We start from the raw sequence: 23,524 nt of genomic DNA, 5'->3' as shown, positions 1-23,524 counted from the left end.
AGGATAAATGGAAACCATTGTGGGCAACTGTGAGTTTATCCAACTGAATATTTTCTTAACAGTGAGATGTTAGGAAGTACGGAGAAACAAATATTCATGTACGCAAATCACCAAAACCTGGTGGAGAGGTGCAAAATGTCAAAAAAATTAATGGACTGTTGAACTTTATAAATGAGGAGGTTTGCAACAAGTTGAGGAAGTTTGTACAGAGCTTTAGTTGCTCTGACCCTACATATTGTCCACTTTTGGGACAAACCTCAGGAAGGGTAGATACTTTCTAATCAACCTGTTCAGAGATGTTGTCACACAACTCCGGAGCAGTGGAACTTGGTATACTGGCTGTGGGAGGATGACGGTGTGAAGGTTCAGTGCAAATTTACCACAATAGCAAGTTTAAAGTGTTAAGTTGTATGAAATGTTTTCATATCTTTAGCTTGTATTCCTTAAGGTTAGCTGGCAGAAGGGTAATTTAATCAAGATCTTCTAAATAATAAAACATAAGATTTATCAAAGCAACACCAAGGGAAAAGAGGAGATTTCTAATGATTGATCTAAAAGATCAGAGTGGAGAAGAGGGTAAAGGGATATTTAACAGTGGTTCTTATATTTTAAATAACAAAAGAATTTGATAGAGCAAATAAGGATTTTGATAAGAGAACCAATGATAAAGGCACTACTAATTTAAATTGCCGATGAGATATTGAGGAAATCATGAATCTTCTCTCTGCAGACAGTTGCTAGAGCGCAATAAGATTTGCCATGGACAGTGGTAGGCAAGTTCGGAACCAGTTCAGCTTTCTAAAGTAAAGTAGCTGATAAAAATGGGCAGAAGAAGAAATGGGAGAGACAGCAAGGCAGTGAGCTTCATTTCAGCAAAAGATTGACTGAGACATGATGAGTAAAATAGCCTCTTATTGAATGTAAATTTTCATAATTCTAAAATAGAACATGTGGGAAGTAATAAAACATACAAGAAGGACCACACGATTCATGAGGCGCTCTACTCTGGTTTTCTTCAAGACATATCTCCCACTGTTCTTCATTATTTTTGTATCCACCCCTAAAAATCAAATGGAAAATGTAATAAGTTAAAATGTGTCCATTCGGAGTTATCAGCAATAAATAATTTTGGCTTTGGGAAACAGTGTAAACAAGCTATTTGTTTCCAAAAAGCTATGTAAGACCCAGGAGATCCTGATGACTGGTAATATTAGCAATTCTCATCATGTAAGTAGAGAAAATTACATACAGGAATTTCTCATACAGCAAATATACACTTTGTGAATGTGCCAGCACTTAATCCAGAGGTCAGCTGTAATAAGTATTTTTACACACGTGTAGTGTTCTGCTTTCCTAACTTGTACTCATGCTCCTGTGTCTATCTGGCTCAACTAATGTATTCACATGGACAGAATCTGATTTCTTTTTTATTGTAATGGCATCATCTGAAAGGTCATGCATTTCCATGTTACAAAATCTTAGCACTGCCCTGATAACCAAGGGTGTGTGTTTTAAGTCAAAGTGGGAATCGGGCAAGTTACTCCCAGACTGGTGCTAAATCATCGTGACCTCAGAAACGTGAGCTCCAAGTCATTTGAACTCTTGTGATGTATTATGAAACAATCATACAGAAGCAGACCCTTCAGTTCAATTTGTCTGCACCAACCAGGCATCCCAATCTGACCTAGTCCTGTTTGTCAGCATTTGACCATTTCCTTCTAAACTCTTTCTATTCATATACCCATCCAGATGCCTTTTAAATGTTGTAATGATAACAGCCACCACAACTTCCTCTGGCAGCTCATTCCATACATGCACCACCCTCTGCATGACAAAGTTACCCCTCAGGTCCTTTTTAAATCTTTCCCCTCTTACTTTTAACCTATACCGTCTAGTTTTGGACTTCTCCACCATAGGAAAAAAGATCCATTCCCCTCAGTGTCATACAACACAGAAACAGACCCTTCAGTCCAAACCGAACATAATCCCATGCTAAACTAGTCCCACCTGCCTGCTCCTGACCCATATTCCTCCAAACCTTTCTTTTTCATCTACTTATCCAAATGACTTTTAAACGTTGTGCTTGTACCCACATCCACCACTTACTCAGCAAGTTCATTTCACATGCAAACCATCCTCTGTGCAAAAACTTCACTGCATGTCTTTTTTAAAATCTCTCTCCTCAGAACTTAAAAATGTGCTCCCCTCATCTTGAAATCCCCTATCCTCGGAAAAAGACAATTACCATTAACTCTATCTACACTCCTCCCTATTTTATAATTTTCTTTAAAGGTCACCTCTCAGCCTCCAGTGCTCCAGGGAAAAAGCCCCACCCTATTCATCTTCTACATATAACTCAAACCCTCCAGTCCCAGCAACTTCTTTGTTAAATCTTTTCTGCACTCTCTAAAGTTTAACAACATCCTTGCTACAGAAAGGAGACCAGAACTGCATGCAGTATTCTATAACTGGCCTCACTAATATCCTGTACGGCTGTAACATGACATCCCAACTCCTATACTCGATGCACTGATCAATGAAGGCAAGTGTGCCAAATGCTTTCTTCACTTCCCAGTCTATCTATGACTCCAATCTCAAGGAACTATGAATGTGCATTCATGATCTCTTTGTTCAGCAACATACCCCAGGGCCCTACCATTAACAATAAAAATCCTGCCTGCTTTACCTTACCAAAATGCAAAATTTCTCATTTATCTTAATTAAACTCCATCTGCTACTCCTCAGCCCATTAGACCATCTGATCGAGATCCTGTTGTAACCTGAGATAATTGTCACTGTCCACTACACCACCTATTTTGGTATCACCTGCAAACTTATTAAACACATCTCCTATATTCACATTCAAACATTTTATATAAATGACAAAAAGCAGTGGGCCCAGCACCGATCCTTGTGGAACACCACTGGTCACAGGTCTCCAGTCTGAAAATCAACCCACAACCATCACTGTCTGTCTCCCACATTCAAGCCTATTTTGTATCCAACTGGCTAGCTCTTTCTGAATCCCAGTGTGATCTAACCAATCTACCATATCAAACCTTGTTGAACCCTTTGCTGCAGTCCATATAAACGTCTGCTACTCTGCCTTCATCATTCTTCTTTGTCACCTCTTCAAAAAACTCAAACAAGTTAGTGAGACATGATTCCCTATGTATAAAACCTTCTTGACTATCCCTAATCAGTCCTTGTCCTTCCAAATGTATGCAAATCCTGTCCCTCAAAATCTCCTCCAACAACTTACACACCAGCGACCTAAGGCTCACCAGTCTATAGTTCCCTGGCTTTTCCTTTCAGCCTTGCTTAAATAGTGGTGTCACATTAGCCAACCTCTAGTCTTCCAGCACCTCAACCATAGCTGTCGATGATGCAAATATCTCAGCAAGAAGCCCAGCAATTTCCTCCCCAGCTTTGCACAAACTTCTGGGAAATTGACTCAGTCAGCCTGACACCAAAAATTGGAAGGAAGAGGCATCTGGTCAGAGAGCTGGAGTCACATCCTCCAGGACATAACCACAAATAGGAGCTCACCATGCTGGGGAAGATCTTGTAGTTTAAACTGAGCCTGACAACTTGTCAGTCTGTGACAAAGGCTCATAAGCAAACACATAGGAGTCCCACCTCAGAGAGCAATCTGATTAACTGGCAGCTCTGTAGTCCTGGCTGTATCACAAGGAGAGATCACTACTGTTGAAACCACAGACAGTCACCAGATTCTAAACACCAGGAGGACAGGACAAGTGAGATCCCAGAATCTTACTGTGAAACTGGAAGAAGGCCCTGACAGGTAGTGGGCAGTAATGGCATAGGGCTTATGTTCAAAATGCCTGGTGGAAGCAGGGGTCCTGGTGAAAAATGGGGGCAGTGTCAGAAGCTTCCTCACTTGAAGCCAAGTAGGTTTACATCCAGCAGTATCCCTATCCCTGACCTCAACACCACCAGCCTCAAAATTGTGGCCAGGCAGAAAGTGGCCCTTAAATGGCCAAAGATTGGGTCAAAGCAGATAGGTCATGCCAGACCTTGGTCATGCTTCCCCCTCCATAAAATTTCTGAGGCTGAAGAGACAGGAGACTAGTTGGCAGCATTGCCATGCAGAGAAGTGTACAGTGCTACTCCTCCTCTCCACTGCCTCACTGTTCTGGGGTCCAGTAAAATTCTGTCCATGGACTTTTACAGCACAGAAGAATTCCTTCAATTCCTTACAGCAGTGCAGTCTTTTTCAAATAACTGTCCACTTAGTCACTTCCCCATGGCTACTCCCGATATGCTTTCTTCCAAAATCTTAGTGAGAGGAGAATTCGATCATTGCATATTCTCAGGACTAAATCTGCAAATCATTTCTATACCTTCATACATCTCATTAAGATGCACTGCAATGTAGAAATGAAACTTGTGTATTATACATAAGAACCCTACAATACTATTGTAGACATGCTGGAAAGTCACACTCAGTCAAAAATGGACTGAGATACAGGGAAAATAATCCAAATGCCCCAACCTCTAATTCCCAATTTGATTACAGGCAGGGACATGGAACGTCATCTTCGAGAAAGAATATCCACACTGGTACACAATCCACACTTTGGCACACAGTTTTATCAACTTGCCAACAATACCCAGAATATACCCATTCTTATCCTACTGGACCCTACAGCAATCAAAAATACACCAAATCACACCAACAGAAATTGGAAACTCCTTGTGGAGGCTTGTGCAGTCCCACATACAAACATTTCCCTTAATAGGAATCTTGCATGGCTCTGGGCACCTGCAACAGCTATTCACTATCTCCTGCTAATGGCCAGAACATATTGAATCACTCACTGTGCAAGCATTGTAGTCACAGAGAGAAGACTCTTCTTCTGTGCATTTGAAAAGTTTTTAAAAAGCCAGATTTAATTACAGCTACAAGCATTTTATCAGTTAAAGAAATTGGAATTATTCACTATTTGGAAATATCCAGTAATCTGAGTGAAGCAATCTAATGAATACAATAAAATGAAAGAACATTCTCAGATGAAATTAGTTTAAAATCAAGGAGTGAACTGTCCTCCCGGGACTAACCCAATTACCACATTCAAATTGACAGTTATTGCCTGACACCAGCCGAACAGAATATACCACCTTCTACTTGAAGACGTGTGTTCTGACGACAATACAATACATTATTATGTACAGTCCTACTTACCTGCAAATAAAACCACCCCATAACACTTTTCTGTATTCCGTATTCTACAACCTCGGAGTAATATTTGTCCATTGTCAAGTGAGAATTCTTCTCTTTTCCAAATTAATGTGCCTGTAAATGAGTGCAGGTCACAGTTTGGCTTTTCACAGATTATTCTACCTGTGAAAACAACATGTATTATTTTAAAGGCTGGTGGCAGCTATGCACTAAAAATACCCAAGTTATATAACATATTTGTTTGAAGGATGTCTTAAATAAACATGCAATATTAATGTTACAAAGACAAGATTGATAACTAACATTTATATAGCATCTAGAACAGAATAAAACAAAGCATTCCAAATACTTTAATACTAATGCTTTAAACAAAGTTCAATACTAGACTATGGAAGGAGACATTCAAACAGATGGCTAAATATTTAGTCAAGGGGAAAGGTATTAGTGAGCAACTAAAAGATGAAATTCCAGAGCCACAGGTCCAAGAAGCTGGTGGCATCGTTGCTATTTGTGAAGTGTTTAAGATCAGACATTCACAAAGGGTAAGAATTGGAAGAATGAGGACATTTTAGAATATTGAGAGCTAACAAGGCTATAGAGATAGGGAGCGACTTGTTAAAGGCAACAACAGCTTAACCCCAACAATAAAGCTGAAAGCGTCCTGAGATGGACCTTTCACACGTGTCAAATATCTGTCTCGACACATTAACAGTTTAATGATTCTGCTTCTGTCACCATTCAGGCAGTGCATTTCCAAGCAATGCAAGTCCCTGCTTATAATCTTATGAAAGTGGTATTTTCTTCCTGAGATCCACTGCATTATACTATGTTAAAGCTCTGGTTGATGGTGACCAGTGACAGTTATCCCAAATAACATGCTGATTCAAGCCTGTTGATCCCAAGTTACAGATGCTTTGGCAAACTAAAAAGCATTGTATGCACTCACACTGACTCAAGTTGTGATTTCTAATGTCTATCAAATGTAAAAACAAACTGTCCAGAAGTTTCAGATCACATTATTGAGAACAAATTGATTGTCAGAATGAAAGGTATCTTAAACAGACATTGGTTTTCTGCTCACAAGTCTCTGTACTACACAGCAGTATTGAACCCTCTACCAAATGCAGGAGATTTGCTCACCTAAATGAGCTTTGGGAGTACAAACCAATTTGGCTGAAAGCAGTATGGCCAACTGGTTCAGCCAGGGTGTAGAGATAAGCACAAAGGAAACTCTTTGGCCACTGTACAGTTCAAAATTACAAAGTCAAATCAGGGCAATATGTTTTTGCCCATACTTAGATGTCCCAGTGTGGTTAGAAGACAATTCCACACCAGATCTTGTTTAAAATAAGGTTATATATATATATGGGTGCAACAGAATAGAAAGGTGCAGAAAGTGAATGGTTAGAATTCCCAGCCAAGCAACAGGCAAAGCAGTGGGTACAACCCATGGTAAAGTGTAAACAAAAGGGACCACAGACATGGGCAATACTGTAGAAATGCTGTCAGTCAGCCATAAGTTCAGTGTAGCCAATTCTGTTCATTACATAAACCATACAAGGTTTTTAAGGTCTCAGCAAAAATTTGTAACTCAGTTTGTGGATGCAGTTGTTCATTCGCTCACCGAGCTGGTTGCTCTGTGGTGTGTAGATGTTTCATTACCCTTCTAGGCAACATCATCAGTGCGACCTCTAATCGAAGCATTGGTGTTCAGCTTCCTTCTGAATTTCTATGATCCTCTGATGTGATGGCCTTATCACTTCTGGTTCTGTTGTTTTGGCAGCGGTCTGAATATGGAGTCTATTTCTAGGTATTTGTTAATAGAGTCCCATGTTGAAAACCAGGCTTCCAGAAATTCCCTTGCATGTCTGGTGTTCACTTGTCCCAGTATAGTCACTTTGTCCCAGTCAAACGGATGGCCCTCATTGTCTGTGTCTGTGTGTATCTAGACAAGTGAATAATGGTCATGTCTTTTTAAAGCCAGTTGGTGTTTGTGCATCCTGGTCATTAGTTTTCTCCTTGTTTGTCCAATGTGAACACTGCGCCAAATGTTATCAAAAACTAAAGACCCCATACCGACAGTAAACAAGACCAATATGATATACAGAATACCATATAGTGAATGCAATAAACATTACATTGGACAATCAAGGAGGAAACTAACGACCAGGATACATGAACACCAGCTGGCAGTGAAAAGACACGACCATTATTCACTTGTCTCAATACACACAGTCACAGACAATGAGAGCCATCAGTTCGACTGGGACAAGCGAACATGACTGAGACATGCAAGGGAATTTCTGGAATAACGAAGTGTGGGGCTGGATGAACACAGCAGGCCAAGCAGCATCTTAGGAGCACAAAAGCTGACGTTTCGGGCCTAGACCCTTCATCAGAAAAAAATACCGCCAACTTTTGTGCTCCTGAGATGCTGCTTGGCCTGCTGTGTTCATCCAGCCCACACTTTGTTATCTTGGATTCTCCAGCATCTGCAGTTCCCATTATCTCTGCAGGAATTTCTGGAAGCCTGGTTCTCCACACAGGATTCCTTAACAAACACAGAGAAATAGACCCCGTGTATAGACCGCTGCTAAAACAACTGAACCAGAAGCGATAAGATCCATCACACCAGAGGATCATATATATCCGGAAGGAAGCAGAACACCAATGCTGCGATTAGAAGTCGCACTGATGATGTTGCCTGGAAGGGTAACAAAACGTTTACACACCACAGAACAACTGACTCAGACAGTGAACAACCAACCATACAGGGTTGATGCCAGGCACAGAAATGTATCTCTCTCAGGTGTGTTTCAAAAAAGTTTTGAAAACCTAAAGGCCAGAAGAATCAATAATTACAAAATAACACCAGACAGAAGGAGTCTGTTCAGCCCACTATGCCTGTGCTGGCTCTTTGAATGAGCTATCCAGTTGGCCTCATTCCTTTGTTCTTTTCCATTTAGCCCTGCAATTTATTTTCCCTTCCAATGTTTAGTTATTTTCAGAAAGGAACTGGATAATCAATCTGCATCTGTCACCATTTGAGCCTTTCAGAGCAGCATAGTTGCTGCATGAAAAATACGGTCCTCATCTCGCCTTTCAACAATGTTCTTAAATTGATGTCACTCTGGTCACCGAAGCTTCAGCTAATGGTTGAACTGGACTTACATTGTCAAGATTCTTCAGGACGTGGGTCATTTCTGTTAGTTCTGCCTTAATTCTCTCTCCTGTAAGCTGGAGAACCCACCTTCTCTCGGCTTTCTGCATAACTGAAGTCCCTCACCCCTGATATTTCAAGCTCCACCTCAGGATTTGACAGCCACGCAAAGTAGGCCAATAACATGGCTGACCTGCTAAATTTCTGATCATAAGACCATACCACCCAGGTGTCTGTGTTCCTGCACTGAGGCATGACTTCCAGAGTACTCATGAACTTCATGAGGTAGGAGAAAGACTGAAAAGAAGCAGGGGCAGAAATGATGGAACAAAAAAATTGTCATTCTCTATTTTGGTGTTGGGCGAGCAAAGATCTAACTGAATGGAGGAGCAGGCTTGATGGACCAAATGGCCTGTTTCTTCAATTTCTTCCATCCTATGATTTCCCTCGAGTCCAAAAACCTATTGATCCCACCACTGAATATCTCAATTACTGAGATTCCACATTCCTTCCTGAAGTTTAATAAAGAGGTGTGAATTTTATTATCTGTCATCAATTACTGGGGAAAATGAGGTCAATACAGACCATTAGGTATATCCCAGGACAATTTTACAGTCTCTCAGATTTAAAATCTTCATACAATTTGGTTGTCCTCAAGTCAACTTGAAATTTATTTTTTAATTAAAAAGGTGTATTCTGCAGGCATTTATTGAAATATGTCAGCTCTAAATTCCAGAGATTCACAGCTGTTAAATTAAAAAAAAACACATTTTTGAGAATTTTGGTTTTTAGTGAGAGACCCAAAATAAAACTTGTGGTGCTCGCAGGATCAGTTGAGAGCACAGCAAAATCTACATGTGCAACTATTTTTGAAAATCACACATGAAACCCTGGCATATTAACTTTGGAGAATTGGAAGATACGGCTGGAGTTTAAGTTGTAAGCAAGTGAGTGGGTTATTTTGATTATTCTTTCAAAGGATGTTTGCATCAATAGCAAGGCCAGCATTTATTGCTATTTATTTTTATGTGCCCTTAAATTGAGTGGTTTGCTGGGCATTATCGTTACCACTAATACATAAAGTGGCGTTACATTGATGAACCGGTTCAGTGATATTAGCACCACACCATTATTTTCCCTTGTTTGAAGCCATTTGAGACAGGAAACTCACGGATAAGTGTAGCAAGTTCGTGAGTGTCTCTTTAACCCAGTATCTCTGTATTTCATGAGTCAGTGAGATGTTAACCTGCACAAGTTGAAGCCAATTATAGTATTTAAAGGGCATTTCAAACAGGAAATTTAATGGAATCTACAGCACAGCGCATTGCAAAACTCACTGACAGTGGGAGTGCAAACATTTAAAAGCCACACGTGGTTTTGGTGAAGCCTGCTGGATTTGATGCAAGAGTTGCACGGGCTCACAGGGAGATACTGTGCCTTACTAAGATGAAGAGTAAGATCGCGAACAAAGTCCTGGTTGGAGATTGCTCATTGGGTGTCTACAGCAGGACTGCAATGCCCTGCTCTTGGACTCAATCCTGAAAATGGCTGAATGACCTTAATAGGGAAGAAAAGGTTCATGCAGTGTCACATTCAACCACTTCCTGAACTGCCTGCCAATTCTTCCTTCCACCACATCGTCTAACACCAACTGATTTTGCAGGTGCATGTACCTTTACTGTGCATGGTCTTCCTCACATCCCCGCATATTCATCGATCTGACTCTCAGCGTCGTCCTTATCAATGTTAGGCTTCTCTCTCAGTCACCCTCAACATCTGTTCTCCATTCATTATTCTTACCTACAGACCAATCCCCCCTCCACACCTTCTTGTCACCTTCCTTTGAGGATAATAGGACAGAACGCAAGGAATGGAAGTGCCCCTCCATCCCTCTCCAACTAACAGCTGCAAAAGAGAGAAGATCTGGAGATCTTGCCGCAGTTGACTGTTGGAGGTGAGGAGTTGGGCAGACAGGGGTTTCCTAGTCACTGGGTGGCAATATTAAATATCAGACAGCTCCTTGTCTACAAACCTCACTTGTGATATCAGCAGTGAGTGAAATGTAACTATTTGTCTTATGTACAACATTGTTACCTTAGTTCTCACTTTTGTGTTCAATCTTTGAGTTCATTCAATGAGTGTCCTGCAGGAGCTGTTACAGGGAACAGTGTCAAGTCCTCAGAGTATGCCACTCGCTCTAAGAATGGTCTGGCACAAGATTCATACAGACCATGTACCATCTCAGATACTCTCACTTCATTGGAATCAGAAAGGAGGACCTTTGAGCCTTTACCTTACTACCTAAACTGGAGGGACACCACTATTCTTGCAGGGTGGTTTGCTCTTGCAGGGTTTAAACGAGTGTGGCAGGGTGCTGGGAACTGGAGCAGTAGGTCAATATATGGAGTGATTGAGGATAAGGTAGCGGTTGAGTAAGTCTAATTGTAAGAACAAAAACCAAAAGAACTGCGGACGCTGTAAGTCAGGAACAAAAACAAAGTTGCTGCAAAAGCTCACCAGGTCTGGCAGCATCTGTAGAGGAGAAACAGAGTTAACGTTTCGGGTCCAGAGACCCTTCCTCATAGTTCTGAGGAAGGGTCAACAGGCCCAAAGCATTAACTCTGTTTTCTCCTCCACAGAGGCTGCTAGACTCGCTGAACTTTTCCAGAAACTTTGTTTTTATAACTGGAAGAACAGGTAGGGTCAGCTTAACGAACACAGTGGGACTGATGGTCTGAAATCTATTTATTTTAATGCAAGCAGTGCAAATGTTTAACACAAATGAGCTTAGAGCCTAGATTAGTACATGGGACTACAATGTTTTAGCCATTAAAGAAACTTAGTTGAGAGAAGGGCAGGACTGGCAGCTCAGTGTTCCAGAATTAAGATATTTCAGGCCAGATAGAGAGGGATGTAAAAGGGGTGGTGCAGTAGCATTACTGATGAAGGAGCTGAACTAGAGGACATCTTGGACAGCTCATCCAGCGAGACCATTTGGTAGAACCAAGGAATAAGAAAGGGACATCCATTATGGTGTAGTTATATTGTAGGCCTCCCAGTAGCCAGCGAGAGATAGAGGAACATATTTGTAAGCAGATCATGGAAAGGTGTAAACACAACAGGGGTTGCTTTGGGTGATTTTAACTTCCCAAATTTTGACTGGGACTCCCTTAGTGCCAGAGGCTTAGATGGGGCAGAATTTGTTTGACACATCCGGGGGGTTTCTTGAAACAATGTGTAGATAGTCCAAATAGGGAAGAGTCATACTATTATACTGGGGTGAATCAGCCTGACCAGGTGATTGAAGTTTCAGTGGGGGAGCATTTTGGGAACAAGGGTCATAATTTCATAAGTTTTAAGATTGTTATGGGTAAGAATAATGTTGGTCCTTGGGTTATAGTGCTAAGTTGGGCAGGAGCTGGAGAAATTAGAATGTGGGCAGTTGATTGAGGGTAAGTCCACATCTGGCACATAGGAGTCTTTTAAAAGGTAAGTCAGTCAAAGTTCAGTACCAGCATGTTCCTCTGAGGATGCAAGATATGAATATCAAGATTCAGGAACACTGGATTACAAGAGATATTGAAAGTTTAGTCAAAACAAAAAAGGAGTTAAATGTAAAGTTAAGGAAACTGAAATCAGACAAGGCTCTTGAGGAATATAAAAAATGCAGGAAAGAGCTTAAACAAGGAATTAGGAGGGCTAAAAAGGGGACATGAAATGTCGTTGGCAATAAGGAGAATCTCAAGGTATTTTATACAGTATTAGGAGCAAGATGGTAACTGGGGAAAGGGTAGGTTCATGCAAGGACAAAGTAGGGAACTTCTCTGGAGCCAGAGGAAGTGAGTGAAGACCTTAATGAACACTTTGTATCAGTATTCACCAAGAAGAAAGACATAGGTGATAGTAAGATTAGGGAAGGGCAGTCAGCATGGCTTTGTTTGGGGAAGGTCTGTCTCATAAATGTGAGTTTTTTGAGAAATTGATGAAGATGATTGATGAGGGTCGGACAGTGGATGTTGTTCACATGGACGTTACTAAATCACTTGACAATGTGCCTCATGGTAAACTGGTCCAGAAGATTAAGGCATATGGGATCCACGGTGAATTGGTAAGTTGGATACAAAATTGGCTTGATTATGGAAGACAAAAAGTAGTTGTGGAGGGATGTTTTTCTGACTGGAGGTCTGTGACCAGTGGTGTTCTAATAGGATCAGTTCTGGAATCTCTGTTGTTTGTAATATATATAAGTAATTTGCATGAAAATGTAGATGGTCAGATTAGTGAGTTTGCAGACAACACAACATTGCCGGAGTTGTGGATAGTGAGAAAGGTTGTCAAAGGATGCAACAGGATATGGATCAGTTGGAAAGTTGGGTGGGGAAATGGCAGATGGGGTTTAATCTGGACAAGTGTGGAGTGATGCTTTAGAAGGTCAAGTGAAAGAGTAAAGTATACAGTAAATGGCAGGACCCTTATGAGCATTGATATAATTGAAGGATATTGGACTGCAAGTCCATAGCTCCCTGAAAGTGGCAACAGAAGTGGATAAGATGATAAAGAAGGCATACAGCATGCTTACCTTCATCAGTCATGGCAGTGACTTTCAAAGTTGGCAAGTCATATTGCAGCTGTATAAAATTTTAGTTAGCCATATTTGGAGTATTTTTCGCAGTTCTGGTCACCACACAATTAGAAGGATATGGAGGGTGCAAAACAGATTTACCGGGATATTGCCTGGTTTGGAGTGTATTAGACATAAGGAGAGATTGGACAAACTTGGATTGTTTTCGCTAGAGTTTTGGATGCTGAGAGATGACCTGATAGAAGTATATAAAATTATGAGATGCAATGCATAGGGTCGATAGTTGAGGTGTTTCCCAGAGTGGAAATGTCAAAAACTAAGGGGCATATGTTTAGAGTGAGAGGGGGAATGCTTAGAAGAGATGTGAGAGGCAAGTTTTTTTTTAAACGCAAGGATAGGAGGGGCCTGGAATGAACTGCCAGGGGAGTTGGTAGGAGTAGACATGATAGCAATGTTAAAGAGGCATTTGGACAGACACATTAACAGGCAGGGAATAGAGGAATATGGACCATGTGCAGGCAGATGGGATTAGAATGAAATGGTGTCATGGTCAACATGGATACAGCAGGATGAAGGGCCGTATTCTGTGCTGGACTGTTCTATGCTCTAACCTATACAACACAAGTGAGTCAGACCTAAATGGTGGAGTCAGGGGCAGCAATGGACAGCATGGATCAGAAGCTACAAAACACTCCATACAGTTAGATGTCATTTCTGCACTTGGGTTGTTAATGAAATGGGGCAGCAGCAAAGAATGTCTGATGTATTGATAGCAAAACAAGCAAATTTGTATAGGCCATTGGAGACTGTAATTCAACTCTCAACCATTTAATATTTTGGTTCAAGAAGTAAACACGAGAGAACTTTAGGTTTACAGAACATAAATTTGTTGACAAATGAGACTCTTGTTGAAGATTTTTATCTTGCATTCATCAGGACACAATTGCCAGAACATTAAATTTCAACGGGAACAACATCATGCAATCAGGGTGCTGGCTGATAGAGGACTGGCATGGAGAGTGCTCCAGAGAACAGTTAACTGACAAGCTTTCATTTAAATTCAAACCAGGTAAGTCATTTTTAATTGTCAAGTTATTGTCATGGGTAATACACCCAAGAATGTGAATATCTCATATCAACATCTGTTCACTATTTGAACACAAGGCCATGCTTACTGATAGGTCAGACATTATAAAATGGGAAATTATAGAATGATAGAAGTTCCTCAAGTCCATCAATCCAATTCTCCTGCAGACCTGAAAAATTTGCTAATTTGGAAAGTCGTTCAACAACTTAAACTTGAGAAGGTTCTACAACCATAGTCAATACTCACCATCAAACTGTGCTAGTTGGTCCATGGTGTTCACTTCATTATGTGTAACACTTAGTGCTTGTCTGTATTTCAGGTTGGTTTCACTGAAAGCAAAATTGTTTTTTGTTATAAAAATCATTGAATTTGATCTGTGTCAGCAAGCTGTGTGAACTGGTAGAAATTTTGTGCTGTTGTAAGGTCTTGTCATCGGCAGGATTAAATGACAGAAGAAACATTATAGTTACAGCGGTATCTTTGTTCAACAAGTGAGTATAAAAATAGATGGAGAGAAAATTCATTAAGACAGATTATGAAATCGCAGGACCACTTCCCTACACAACACAGATTAGATTATACAGAAACATAGAAAAAAAGGAGCAGGATTAGGCTATTCAGTCCGTCATGGCTGCTCTGTCATTCAATATGATCGTCACTCATTCTGTCTGCACCAATAATTCCTGTGACACTACTGGACAAGCTACCAAGCAAAAACTGGCGACTTGCGAGTGAAAAGGGTGGGTATGAAATTGGAAAGTCTGGGGAAATTGAACCTAAAAAAGCATCAGCAGAAAGCAATCCAACAGTTATTGTTGGTTGCACTGTGACAAACTATCACTACCTTATTGAAATATGAAAGATCCTGAGGGGGCATGAGAAGGTAGATGCTGATGCTCCCCCTTGGCACAAAGACTACAGCGAGGGAACATGGTTTAACATGGTGATGAGGAGGCCACTAGTGATCACATTTTTCTTGAGAAAAAGGCGGAGGACGCGTTTTGTATTTATTCAAATATAGATATATAACAGACGAGGAAGTTAAGGGTTACAAAGGGCAGACTGGAAAGTGAAATTGAGACAGTCAGATCAGCCATGAACTTAGTGAATGAAACAGTAATTTGAAGAGTCAAATGGCCTATTGTTACTCCTATGTCCCATATCGCTATGTTCCAAAATCAAAGAGTTTCACATGACAGGGTCACATATTGTTCTCTCAGTTTAACTGTGTTGTAAATTAAAAACATTGGTGCATGTTGTGTTATGTCTTATGGTTAGTATGCAGTATACATTTAAGAGATATGATCATAATATTATTACTGTATCAAAGTTTGTGACCTAAGGGTAAAATGGTCTCAATCTCCATCTTAACTGGGCCATTTGAAGCATGACATGCTAATGGAAATATTCTGTTTGTAACTTAATAGCTTAATTGCTTAATATTGGCCCACATACTGAAGTATCCATGACTATAATATGTATAAATAATATAAGCTGTAATAAACCTCAATTGACTATTTCAGTACTACAGTCCAACATTTGGATCTTATATTGTTCCAGGAGCTAACATGATTCTGGCCTCATCAGGCACAAATATCCTGCCACAGGGAAAAGCCACGTCACGTTTGTAGACCAATGCACGTGATTTCCTGACATGTTCCTTTCCAAAGAAGTTCTGCAAAGACATTATAAAATCTGCAAACTTAACCTAAATGCACTGAACAGGGAATATCATGGATGCATTTATTCTTTTGGTGAGATCTGTGTTCATCAAGGCAATGGGTATCATTACTAAGAAATGCAAAAGTTCACCAAAGAGCAGATGCCACTCCCCACACTTCAAAACATTGAAACAAAGTGGAAGAAAAAAGAAAATGGGACGATTATGCAACAGATTTTTTTTAAATAAGAAGACAACAGAATTGTGGAAAAGCAATTACTAGTGATGTTGGGCAGAAAAAATGGCAAGCAGGTTTGATGCAAATAGGTTTTGGAGCTAATAGACAGCAGAGCACAGAAAGAAAACTGATAGCTGGTTGGGAAAGATAAGCAAACTGATCTTATACTGGCCAAAATATTATCACGACTTAGATAAATAAGTTGTGTCCCTGAGAAAGGAGAGTGTGCAATTCATATTGAGCAGGGTTCTCCGTAACTTGAACCGAGACTCACAAACATGGTAACGGATTCCTGACTGTGTCAAACTCATTGCAAATCAGAGGCAAATGTCAAGAAATTGAATACAATTTAATGTTATTAATGATTTGTGCACTGAAAATGTACCCTTCATCAAAACCACCGTCAGAAATGGAAGGAGAGGAACATAATTACTGAACACAACAAATGCAGGAAAAGGAACTAGGAATAACAGCAAAATGTTGAAACCTTACCCATCGATTTCAGCTGTTTCAACATAACACAGGCTATTTGGCTCCGAACTAGACAGCAAGAACAGGTCAGCCTAGGAGAACCATAAACAAGAATACTGTTTGAGATATTTAAGCACTATCATTCCGTAGGAAAAAAAATGTATATCTTTCAAAGAAAACTCACTGGAACAAAGTCATCCTTCCTCAGGCAAACCACATCACCTACTTGGAGTTCTTTCCATTTTGAAGTTGTGAAGCTATAAAAGAAATAGGCAAAGGAGTTCAATTTATATAGTGGCTCTCATTTGGGCATTTCAAAATGCTTCATAACAAATTAAATAATTTTTAAAATATTCACTTTTGAAATAAAGACCGCTTTGGTGGCCAAACTACATACAACAACTTCCCACAAACAGCAATTAGTCAAACATCCAGAGAATCTGTTTTTACTGATGCTACTGGTCATATTAATGTAGACTGGGGCATTAGGAGAACTTGCCAGCTTTTCATCAAATGATGTCATTGGATATTTTACCCGAGATTTTACATTCACCTGAGACAGCAAACAAGAATCCAGTTTAATTGCTCATCTGAAAGCACCTCGAACAGTGCAATACAGTCTCAGTATCTCAATGAAGTGCCAAACTAGGCAATATGCTCTATTTTCCCACGAACGCCTGGAGCCCCAAACCTTCTGACTCAAAAGTGTGAATGTTAATGTTTAGCCGAGGTTGGTATCACATAAAACACAATGCTGTACTGACTGTTTGCTCCTGATGCTCACTACGTTGCATCCGCTGTCTGGTAGTTTAGTTACTTACCTTTTCCCAACAAGAACATCGCATGGTCTATTGTTGATCTCTTTGTCGCTCTTGTGACGTGCCTAATACACAGACCAAACATTGAGCAAGCTTAGGTGATAATGGGAACTGCAGATGCTGGAGAATCCAAGATAATAAAATGTGAGGCTGGTTGAACACAGCAGGCCCAGCAGCATCTCAGGAGCACAAAAGCTGACATTTCGGGCCTAGACCCTTCATCAGAGAGGGGAATGGGGTGAGGGTTCTGGAATAAATAGGGAGAGAGGGGGAGGCTGACGAAAGATGGAGAGAAAAGAAAATAGGTGGAGAGGAGAGTATAGGTGGGGAGGTAGGGAGGGGATAGGTCAGTCCAGGGAAGATGGACAGGTCAAGGAGGTGGGATGAGGTTAGTAGGTAGGAGATGGAGGTGCGGCTTGGGGTGGGAGGAAGGGATGGGTGAGAGGAAGAACAGGTTAGGGAGGCAGAGACAGGTTGGACTGGTTTTGGGATGCAGTGGGTGGAGGGGAAGAACTGGGCTGGTTGTGTGGTGCAGTGGGGGGAGGGGATGAACTGGGCTGGTTTTGGGATGCGGTGGGGGAAGGGGAGATTTTGAAACTGGTGAAGTCCACATTGATACCATTGGGCTGCAGGGTTCCCAAGCGGAATATGAGTTGCTGTTCCTGCAACCTTCGGGTGGCATCATTGTGGCACTGCAGGAGGCCCATGATGGACATGTCATCTAAAGAATGGGAGGGGGAGTGGAAATGGTTTGCGACTGGGAGGTGCAGTTGTTTTTTGCGAACCGAGCACAGGTGTTCTGCAAAGCGGTCCCCAAGCCTCCGCTTGGTTGCCCCAATGCAGAGAAAGCCACACTGTGTACAGTGGATGCAGTATTCCACATTGGCAGATGTGCAGGTGAACCTCTGTTTAATATGAAAAGTCATCTTGGGGCCTGGGATAGGGGTGAGGGAGGAGGTGTGGGGGCAAGTGTAGCATTTCCTGCGGGTGCAGGGGAAGGTGCCGGGTGTGGTGGGGTTGGAGGGCAATGTGGAGCGAACAAAGGAGTCACGGAGAAAGTGGTCTCTCCGGAAAGCAGACAAGGATGGGGATAGAAAAATGTCTTGGGTGGTGGAGTCGGATTGTAGATGGCGGAAGTGTCGGAGGATGACGCGTTGTATCCGGAGGTTGGTGGGGTGGTGTGTGAGAACGAGGGGGATCCTCTTTGGGCGGTTGTGGCGGGGGCGGGGTGTGAGGGATGTGTTGCGGGAAATGCGGGAGATGCGGTCAAGGGCGTTCTCTACCACTGTGGGGGGAAGTTGCGGTCCCTGAAGAACTTGGACATCTGGGATGTGCGGGAGTGGAATGCCTCATCGTGGGAGCAGATGCGGCGGAGGCAGAGGAATTGGGAATAGGGGATGGAATTTTTGCAGGAGGGTGGGTGGGAGGAAGTGTATTCTAGGTGGCTGTGGGAGTCGGTGGGCTTGAAATGGACATCAGTTACAAGCTGGTTGCCTGAGATGGAGACTGAGAGGTCCAGGAAGGTGAGGGATGTGCTGGAGATGGCCCAGGTGAACTGAAGGTTGGGGTGGAAGGTGTTGGTGAAGTGGATGAACTGTTCGAGCTCCTCTGGGGAGCAAGAGGCGGCGCCAATACAGTCATCAATGTACCGGAGGAAGAGGTGGGGTTTGGGGCCTGTGTAGGTGCGGAAGAGGGACTGTTCCATGTAACCTACAAAGAGGCAAGCATAGCTGGGGCCCATGTGGGTGCCCATGGCCACCCCCTTAGTCTGTAGGAATTGGGAGGAATCGAAAGAGAAGTTGTTGAGGGTGAGGACGAGTTAAGCTAGGCGAATAAGGGTGTCGGTGGAGGGGGACTGGTGGGGCCTGCGGGACAGGAAGAAGCGGAGGGCCTTGAGGCCATCTGCATGCGGAATACAGGTGTATAGGGACTGGACGTCCATGGTGAAAATGAGGTGTTGGGGGCCAGGGAATTGCAAGTCCTGGAGGAGGTGGAGGGCGTGGGTGGTGTCACATAGGTAGGGAGTTCCTGGACCAAAGGGGAGAAAATGGAGTCCAGATAGTTGGAGATGAGTTCGGTGGGGCAGGAACAGGCTGAGACAATGGGTCGACCAGGGCAGGCAGGTTTGTGGATTTTGGGAAGGAGATGGAAACGGGCCGTGCGGGGTTGGGGAACAATGAGGTTGGAGGCTGTGGGTGGGAGGTCCCCTGAGGTGATGAGATCATGAATGGTGTTGGAGATGATGGTTTGGTGCTCGGGGGTGGGGTCATGATCGAGGGGGCGGTAGGAGGTGGTGTCAGAGAGTTGGCGTTTGGCCTCGGCGATGTAGAGGTCAGTGCGCCATACTACCACTGCGCCGCCCTTGTCTGCGGGTTTGATGGTGAGGTTGGGGTTGGAGCGGAGGGCTGCCCGTTCTGCAGGGGAGAGGGTGGAGTGGGCGAGAGGGGTGGAGAGGTTGAGGCGGTTAATGTCTCAACGGCAGTTAGAGATGAAGAGGTCAAGGGAAGGTAGGAGGCCTGGGGGTGGTGTCCAGGAGGAGGACTTGTGTTGGAAGCGGGCGAAGGGGTCAGTGGAGGGAGGGTTAGGTTCCCGGTTGAAGAAGTAGGCGTGGAGGCGAAGGCGGTGGAAAAACTGTTCTATGTCCAACCGTGACTGCAGGTTCACCTGCACATCTGCCAATGTGGTATATTGCATCCACTGTACCCGGTGTGGCTTCCTCTACATTAGGGAAACCAAGCGGAGGCTCGGGGACGGCTTGGCAGAACACCTCCGCTCGGTTCTCAATAAACAACTGCACCTCCCAGTCGCAAACCATTTCCACTCCCCCTCCCATTCTTTAGATGACATGTCCATCATGGGCCTCCTGCAGTGCCACAATGATGCCACCCGAAGGTTACAGGAACAGCAACTCATATTCCGCTTGGGAACCCTGCAGCCCAATGGTATCAATGTGGACTTCACCAGCTTCAAAATCTCTCCTTCCCCCACCGCATCCCAAAACCAGCCCAGTTCGTCCCCTCCCCCCACTGCACCACACAACCAGCCCAGCTCTTCCCCTCCACCCACTGCATCCCAAAACCAGTCCAACCTGTCTCTGCCTCCCTAATCTGTTCTTCCTCTCACCCATCCCTTCCTCCCACCCCAAGCCGCATCTCCATCTCCTACCTACCTACCTCATCCCACCTCCTTGACCTGTCCGTCTTCCCTGGACTGACCTATCCCCTCCCTACCTCCCCACCTATACTCTCCTCTCCACCTATCTTCTTTTCTCTCCATCTTTCGTCAGCCTCCCCCTCTCTCCCTATCTCCCCATCCCCCTCTCTGATGAAGGGTCTAGGCCCGAAACGTCAGCTTTTGTGCTCCTGAGATGCTGCTGGGCCTGCTGTGTTCATCCAGCCTCACATTTTATTCTTGAGCAAGCTTAACTCTTTTTTTGCCAATGTCATCTGATTGTAAATCATCACAAATTTAATAACTTATCAATGATCAATTAAAACAACAGAAGTTTTATATTTCTGTTAAATGAACATATATGCCAGTCAAGTTACAAATATTGTTGGTGTTGGTCAGTGTATCTAATTTAAACACATTTCCATAAATTCCAGTGAATTCCAAATGTGTTTCAGTAAATGTAATTATAAGTGAGACGTTATCCTGGATACCGCATGTGTTTACACAGTGCAACCAGAATGATCTCACTTGCAAAGGAAGTAAGCAGTGAGGGGAGATTGGAGAAGATGATGTTCTAGAATCAATAAAGATGGAGGGAACTCATTACATTGTGTGAAATTGTATATGTCAAAGCTAAATTAAACCCAAAATACTTATTTCAAAGGATCTCAACATGAAACAGGTAGTGGGTAGACAGGGTTGTGGTGAGGGGAACAGAGTTTTGGGGGAGAGACAGAATTATGGGGGACATGTGGAATTGTGGTGGGAGGGTGGAGTTTTGTTGGAATAACTGCAGCAGGTGCCAAACTCTAGCTGGCACACAATTGACCCTCAAAAAGGACCAATGTGGTAGCAGAAGTTTCTGATTATTCAGGCTACAGTCTGTTGTCCTGATGTAGTCAGCTAATAACATACCTGACCCAAACCACCTCCTGATGCATCTTAAATCCTATGTTCTATAGAAGGAGTGTTGTAAATACATTCTTTCCCTGGCAGATTAGGTACAAGAATATGGTATACCCAAGGTATTTTACATAATGCTGTGTTCTCTTTTTCAAAATTATTTCCAACATTCTGTTTAAAAATGATGCCTACATTTCCAGAATTATGGTTTTCCATTACAAAAATCTGTTTTTTTTATTTTTAATTGCACATGCTCCACTCATGATGCTAATCACAAATCATAGCATCTTTTAGCAATGACTAGAAGGCTTTCCAATGACAATCAAACATCGTAGAAAGCTATCTAGAGTCATGCGGTAACTCTATCTAAACGTCAAGTGCTTAAAGCAAACATTTCAAGAAAGGTTCGAAATACATTCCAACTCTAAAGAGGTTCATTGAAGAGGTTACAAAATCATTGTTGGTCAAACAAAGTTTTCACTTCAGACCATGACGATGTTCTAAATGGTCTGGTGCGAACTATTCATAAAGAGCTCCACAGCTATCAATTGCAGACAATTTTTCATCTATGGTGTAGAGTGGGTGGGAAGGACCCCTGACAGAAGTCAGGACAATCTTTCCTTAAATAAGAAGATCATGTTCCAATGAAATCATCAGGGTCCAATTGCTGTTTTCACAACAGGCCTGAGTGGGCAAGCCCTTGTGGCTTTCCCAACAACTCAGTCTCACAGAAAAAGGAACTTAGTCTTGAAGGGGTCTGAAGAGATAAGTCCTTTTTGTTAAACTTCTCTTATCTGGAAAGCCACTCAGCAAGCCAAGGCTACAATATAATCACGGCTGATGTTGGACTTCAATTTCATTCTCCCACCCTTTCACTAACTTTCTGAGAGACTAAAAAATCTGTCTCAGCCTTAAATATATTAACTGATGGTGCATCCATAAACTTTTGTAATAAAGAATTCTGGAGAAACACACGCATTGGATTATTAAGTTTTTTCTCACCTCAAATCCTTTATCCTGATACTGGTTCCCCCTTTTCCTAGATTCCCTGGGAGGAAACCAAAATCTCAGCATCTACCTTTTCAAACTCCTTCAGAACTTGTACATTTCAAATCAGATCACTCCTCATCTTCAAAATTCCAGACAATAGAAAGCCAATTTACTCAGCTGCTCCTCATCAGATAACCTCACCATGCCAAGGGCCAATTTAAGTGAATCTTTGCTGTTCTCCCTTCAAAGCTTCCCTTAAATCTGGAGACCAAAGTTGCTCACTGAATTCCAAATCTAGTGTCACCAAAGCCCTGTAACCTTTATTACAAGATTTCTTTATTCTTGAACACCAATCCTAATTTCTTAATTGCTTGCTGTATCTGCATGCTAACCTTTTACATTCCTTGTATGAGTACATTCGAGTCTGTCTGGAAATCAATATTTATCAGTTTCACACCATTTAATAAATATTTTGTCTTTTTGTGCTTATGAGCAATGTAATTTCTCCACATTAAACTCCATTCACCTCGGCCCAGAAGAGAAGGGTGTACAAGTTGCAATACACTGTGATCCATGCTCTAGTGGGGCCTATGTTCAATCCCAGAACAACAACAATCATTGACCAAGTTATCCGTCCTTAGGGATGATCTAGACACTAGACTGGCTCGTTTGGACAACTGGTTCAGGCAGTGTCCAAAGCAGAGGCCAAGGCCACAGGTGAGTGATGATGGGATGGGAGTCACAGGGTGGCTGCCATGGGAAGGGTGGATACCAGGATGGCAGAAGGGGCGGGTGATTGCTTTTAATGGATTCTATCCTTCCCCAGGCAGAGTCCCTCAATCAGGTACTGGGCATGTGTCAATGAGCATCATGGATTGAAAGCTATAACAGCTGCGAAATCATAGGTTTCCAGTTTATCATTTTTTTTTAAAAAGCTAACAATAAACTAAAACCTAATATGTGGCATGATGTCACAGGACTGCTGTCATAGATAGGTCCAAGTTATAATATTCATTGCTTTCAGTCGCATTCCAGCTAAGGATAATGCAGCCTATACTGGTGAAGATTGAGAAATGAAATCATGCAAGCTTATGAACCCAGAATTCAGTTAACCCTTATACTGGTCCATTTTATTTAACCCATATGGATGCATGTTAGCTTAAAATTTTACTATTTTGATTTAAGTGTTTGGTCACCTGTCTTAAAGTATCTATCTTTGTCTCAGTATCACTTACAGTCTA

The 23,524-nt window shown here is 42.3% G+C and overlaps 1 protein-coding gene across 5 annotated transcripts in view; it reads right to left on the bottom strand.

The window, feature by feature from the left end:
• The window catches only part of LOC125465721 (phospholipid-transporting ATPase IC-like), a 118,532-nt gene that overhangs the window by 57,272 nt on the left and 37,736 nt on the right, over nucleotides 1-23,524 (bottom strand). For all 5 annotated transcript variants that reach the window (XM_048559479.2, XM_048559480.2, XM_048559481.2 and 2 more), the window contains 6 exons: nucleotides 17,223-17,284; nucleotides 16,586-16,658; nucleotides 16,423-16,493; nucleotides 14,279-14,361; nucleotides 5,207-5,365; nucleotides 972-1,060 (listed from right to left, as the gene is read on the bottom strand). In XM_048559479.2, coding sequence (XP_048415436.1) covers nucleotides 972-1,060; nucleotides 5,207-5,365; nucleotides 14,279-14,361; nucleotides 16,423-16,493; nucleotides 16,586-16,658; nucleotides 17,223-17,284 — 537 coding nt within the window. The remainder of the gene's footprint in view (nucleotides 1-971; nucleotides 1,061-5,206; nucleotides 5,366-14,278; nucleotides 14,362-16,422; nucleotides 16,494-16,585; nucleotides 16,659-17,222; nucleotides 17,285-23,524) is intronic.

Source organism: Stegostoma tigrinum, chromosome 30, assembly GCF_030684315.1.
Source record: "Stegostoma tigrinum isolate sSteTig4 chromosome 30, sSteTig4.hap1, whole genome shotgun sequence".
NCBI lineage: Eukaryota > Metazoa > Chordata > Chondrichthyes > Orectolobiformes > Stegostomatidae > Stegostoma > Stegostoma tigrinum.
Note: the sequence above shows the minus strand (reverse complement) of the source record. Positions and strands in the feature narration are given on the sequence as shown.